This window comes from Dendrobates tinctorius, unplaced genomic scaffold (genome assembly GCF_039654945.1).
Source record: "Dendrobates tinctorius isolate UK_male_01 unplaced genomic scaffold, ASM3965494v1 ptg000044l, whole genome shotgun sequence".
In the NCBI taxonomy this organism is placed as follows: Eukaryota; Metazoa; Chordata; class Amphibia; order Anura; family Dendrobatidae; genus Dendrobates; species Dendrobates tinctorius.
Genome location: NW_027361712.1, coordinates 30,578,196 through 30,583,923, shown reverse-complemented (window position 1 = coordinate 30,583,923; position 5,728 = coordinate 30,578,196). Strand labels below are relative to the sequence as shown.

General features: G+C 39.8%; 1 protein-coding gene across 1 annotated transcript; it reads right to left on the bottom strand.

Moving 5' to 3' along the window:
- Positions 1-405: 405 nt before the first annotated feature.
- Positions 406-1,341, bottom strand: LOC141089210 (olfactory receptor 10G7-like). Its single transcript, XM_073575535.1, has one exon. It carries the CDS (start codon positions 1,339-1,341, stop codon positions 406-408), a length of 936 nt encoding a protein of 311 aa, XP_073431636.1.
- Positions 1,342-5,728: the final 4,387 nt, after the last annotated feature.

Genomic DNA, 5,728 nt, shown 5'->3' with positions numbered 1-5,728 from the left:
AGGACTTGTATTTCAAGCATACTCTAAAAATCCTGTAAAATCTTGCTAGAGTAGGTCTTATTTTTTGTTAAACAATTGCATACAACACATGCCATCACATTCTACTCAGTGAAGGTCTGACTGCCAGGACCCCCAACCATAATTAAAAGGAACTTGTGCTGTGCTTCCTGGATTTCTAGCATATAGTAATACTACTAAAAGTCATCTGTCCCTCCAAATTGCTTATAAGTGGGAATCCCAAAGGTTAGATCACTAACAAACATGGCATGCCATGGCATATTTTAGTGATATCTTTTCATTTACGCAATAGCAAATCAAGCAGTATTTTTATGGTTATTTGGTTACAGAACACTTGGAAAGTCTAAAGTATTAATTAAATGGTGATGCAATGAAAGTTAACAAGAATTATTCATCTAGCTTGTGACCACATTTTATTCTTTTTAGAGATGTCTTTACTTCATTATTTCTCAAAGAGTAAATGATGGGATTTAACAATGGGGTTACAAGGGTATAGAACACAGCAATAGATTCTTCCATCACATAGTCCATAGAGCTGGGACTCAAATAAATGAAGACAGGAGGTCCATAGAAGAAAAACACAGAAATCATGTGTGATGCGCATGTGGAGAACGTTTTACGTCTGCCTTCAGAACTTTTTATTTTCATGACTGTTCCTATTATATTGGCATATGATATTAAAATCAAGATGAAACAAATTAAAGCAACAGCTCCAATGTTAGCTATTATTATTGCTCTGTTCAGAGTGGTGTCTGCACATGCTAGTTTTAGCAAAGGGATGACATCACAAAAAAAGTAGTCAATCCTATTGGGCCCACAATAAGGGAGGTGGAAAGTTAATGTAGTATGTATCATGGAGTGAAGACATCCAGTGATCCAAATCCCAACAAAAAACTGTTTGCACAGCTTCAAGTTCATGAAGTTAGCATAATGTAATGGCCGACAAATGGCCAAAAAACGATCATATGCCATGACAGTATAAAGAAAACACTCTGTGCTTCCAAAAAAGTGGAAGAAATACAACTGACAAACACATCCTTGGAAAGAGATGATAGTTTGTTCTTGTACAAAGTTTGACAACATTTTGGGCAATGTGACTGTGGACAACCAGATGTCTAAGAAAGAGAGATTAAGGAGAAAGAGGTACATAGGTTTGTGGAGGCGAGAATCACCTTTTATAACAGTAATTAAGAGCACATTCCCTAGAAGAGTACACAAGTATATACAAGAAAATAACAGGAAAAGTGGAGTTTTCATAACTGCAGAGTGTGGAAGACCAATGAGGACAAACTCTTTCACTGAGGAATAATTCAAATAGCTCATGTCTTTTATTTTATCTAAAAATAAAAAATTTGATTATTTATGAAGTACTGAGATATCATTCTATAAAAAAATCATATCTGCCATCATCTCTTGATCAGCTTTAATATAACATCCAATAGAGCCCCCATCTGATGTTCTGAGGTTTTGATGGAGGTGGGAACCTTGTCGTATAATTGTGCTTCTCAATCTTTATGAAAGATCCACAGACTCAATATACATATAATAGGAAATATTTAGTTTTTGTGTGGGTAGCCACTCTAATATTCTATTGTCAGGTATTTAAAGTTGTCTTTTATGTCCTAGTGCAAAAGTAAGCAATCATTAGCACTCCGACCGCTGTTAAACTACAACTACCAGCATCAGTGTTGTCACTTGAAGATCAAGAGCACAATGCAAAAACTCCAACAGGGCCACCAATTATCGCAGGCCTGTAAAAGCAATAGTTCTGTCTTTTAGGCCAAAGGGAGTTTTTGAAACCCTTAGCCTGCAGGGTCTAGGTGCAATTGAAACCCATGTATCTATAATGGTTCGACACATGACCAGGATTTCTTGATGTCCACTTGCTGTCATGATATGTTGGAAGTTGTATTTTCAACAACTGACGAGTCCAAGGTTGCTGATCTCTGTCTTAGGCCTCTTTCACACTTCAGTTTTTTGCATCAGTCAAAATCCGCCAAAAGGACGGATGCTGGATCCGTTTTAGAACTGATGACAACGGATGCCACCCATCCGTTTTTTTGACGGATCCGCAAAATGAAGAATTTTAAAGGAATCGCAGCCTGGAAAAGGGGAGAGAGAGAGAGAGAGAATTTTTTTTTTTGTCCGGCACCCAGAAAGAATTGCGGGTTAAATGAGTGTCTGGAGGATCCGCCAGAGAAAAAAACGTTGCAAGCTCCGTTTTCAAATCTTTGAGGATGGTGACGGACAGCAACTTTTGGCAGATCCTCAATAAAAACGGATGCAACGGATGGCAATCCGTCACAATCTGCCATTAATGGAAGTCAATGGGGAAAAAAACGGATCCTCAAAAGAAAATTGAGGATCTGTTTTTTTTCAAAACCTGGCGGATTGTAACTGATTGCAAAAAACTGAAGTGTGAAAGAGGCCTTAGGAATTCTGCAGGCTTCATTTACTGAAATAACTATAGGACAATTTATACCATGTAAAGAAAAGAGTTCATGAATGATTAACAATTTAGTCAAGTACATGTTCAAAAAAGATGAAAAGAATCTTTAGCATGACAAACCTTGCTTTTTCTGCTATACTTGCCATTGCAGGTTAATCCTGTATACAGTGTGAAAATCTTTTCATAAAGAATATTTTTCTAGAGTTGGAGCCACATATTCCATAAAAAATGTCATATTTGTTATGTGCACTGTTGTATACTCTTTGAAACAACACATGCATTGCTCACTAGAAATATGGATGCTTAAATGAAAAAAAAATATGCAAACAAGTGAGAATATCTAGAATATCTAGAGAGTACCAAGTAATTCACAACAATCAATATTGTTGTCTTTCACTGTGTTTTCCTTGTGAGTATCAGGGAGTTCTGCTTGGGAATTTATATGTTTTATGCCCACAGGACACAAATTCCCTGTGCTCTTATTTTCTCGCAATTATAACATTTGTGGTTTGTTTATGTACAAGACATACAGTGGGTACAGAAAGCTTTCAGACCACTTTACATTTTTCACTCTTTGTTTCATTGCAGCCATTTAGTAAATTCAAAAAAGTTAATCTTTTTTCTCATTAATGTACACTCTGCACCTCATCTTGATTAAAAAAAAAACAGAAATGTAAAAATATTTGCACATGGTCATAAGTATTCAGACCCTTTGCTCAGTATTGAGTAGAAGCACCCTTTTGAGCTAGTAAAGCTATGAGTCTTCTTGGGAATGATGCAACAAGTTTTTCACACCTGGATTTGGGGATCCACTGCCATTCTTCCTTGCAGATCCTCTCAAGTTCCGTCAAGTTGGATGGTGAACATTGGTAGACAGTCATTTTCAGGTCACTTCAGAGATGCTCATTTGGGTTTAGGTCAGGGCTCAGGCTGGGCCAGTCAAGAATGGTCACAGAGTTGCTCTGAAGCCACTCCTTTGTTATTTTAGCTGTGTGCTTAGGGTCATTGTTTTTGCTGGAAGGTGAACTTTCAGCAAAGTCTGAGGTCCAGTATATCTCTGTACTTGGCCGCATTCATGTTTCCTTCAATTGCAACCAGTCGTCCTGTCCCTGCAGTTGAAAAATAGCATGATGCTGCCACCACCATGTTTCACTGTTGGGATTGTATTGGACAGGTGATGAGCAGTGCCTGGTTTTCTCCACACATATCGCTTAGAATTATCACCAGAAAGTTCTATCTTCGCCTCATCAGACCAGAGAATGCTATTTCTCATAGTGTGGGAGCCCTTCATGTGTTTTTTAGTAAACTCTGTGGGCTTTCATATGTCTGGCACTGAGGAGAGACTTCCGACGGGCCACTCTGCCTCAAAAGCCCGACTGGTGGAGGGCTGCAGTGATAGTTGACTTTGTGGAACATTCTCCCATTTCCCTACTGTATCTGTGGAGCTCAGCAACAGTGATCTTGGGGTTCTTCTTTACCTTTCTCACCAAGGCTTTTCTCCCACGATTGCTCAATTTGGCTAGACGGCCAGGTCTAGAAAGAATTCTGGTGGTCACAAACTTCTTCCATTTAAGGATTATGGAGGCCACTGTGCTGTTACGAATCTTGAGTACTGCAGAAATTCTTTTGTAACCTTTGCCAGATCTGTGCCTTGCCACAATTCTGCTTCTGAGCTCCTTGGCCAGATCCTTTGACCTCATGATTCTCAATTGGTCTGACATGCACTGTGAGCTGTGAGGTCTTATATAGACAGATGTGTGCCTTTGCAAATCAAGTCCTTCCACTATAATTAAACACAGATGGACTCCAATGAAGGAGTAGAATAGAGATGGGTGAACCCGAACAGTAAGGCTCGGTGTCCGTACCAAACACCTACTGTTTGGACACGGACATCGAACACAGACTTCTCCAGGGAGTCCGTGTTACTGTTCAGGTTCGGCTGCCCAAACACTGGGTGTTTTTCACCCTGTCATGTGCATGGCAGTGTGGCAAACACCGCTTCTGATCAATGGGGAAATCATCACCACCGGTCAGAGAGCCGCAGTTCCCACGCTGTCAAAAGACAATGGGAGCGCTCAGCTGTGATCTACAGCTCTGATCATCTAACACCTGCTACCGCTAATTGCAGTGAGAGCAGGATCAGCAGATGGGATATTTCATTAGGAGTTCCTGCACTGTAAATAAATAATAATAAAAAAATAAACGGCGTGGGTTCCCCTGTATTTTTGCTAACCAGCCAGACAAAACTCACAGCTGGGATCCCCCCATTTTTCACATCCAACCTTGCAAAAGCTAACAGCTGGGGGCTGATATTCTCAGACTGGTAAGGGGCCATGGATATTGGCCCCCTCAGCCTAAAAATAGCAGCCCTCAACTGCCCAGAAAAGGCACATCTATTGGATGCGCCAGTTCTGGCACTTTGCCTGGCTCTTTCCACTTGCCCTATAAGATACCCATCCATTACTAATCCTATAGTTGTATTGTACATAAAGACACAACCAGAATAAAGTCCTTTATTTCAAATAAGACTAAACAGTTTTCCATATTTATTTAAATGCCTAATCACACCGAAGCCCTTGATCTGCTGTAATAAAAGTAAAATAAAAAAACAACAATATGCCATACCTGCCCATTCTTCTGTCCCATGTTGCTGTGCTATATTCTGTGTGGGCTGTGCTATATACTATGTGTGCTTTGCTATATACCATGTTGCTGTGCTATATACTATGTGGGTTATGCAATATACTATGTGGGCTGTGCTATATACCATGTTGCTGTGCTTTATCCTATGTGGGCTGTGCTATATACTATGTGGGCTGTGCTATATACTATGAGGGCTGTGCTATATACCATGTTGCTGTGCTATATACTATGTGAGCTGTGTTATATACTACATGGCTGTGCTATATACTAGAGGCTGTGTTATATACTACATGGCTGTGCTATATACTATGTGGGTTGTGTTATACACTATGTGGGCTGTGCTATATACTATGTGGACTGTGCTATATACTATGTGTGCTGTGCTATATACCATGATGCTGTGCTATATACTATGTGGGCTGTGTTATATACTATGTGGGCTGTGCTATATACCATATTACTGTGCTATATACCATGTTGCTGTGCTTTATCCTATGTGGGCTGTGCTATATACTATGTGGGCTGTGCTATATACTATGAGGGCTGTGCTATATACCATGTTGCTGTGCTATATACTATGTGAGCTGTGTTATATACTACATGGCTGTGCTATATACT

Bases quoted from the DNA above. Each gene is read 5' to 3' on its own strand.
- LOC141089210 (XM_073575535.1), bottom strand. From the start codon at position 1,341: ATGAGCTATTTGAATTATTCCTCAGTGAAAGAGTTTGTCCTCATTGGT.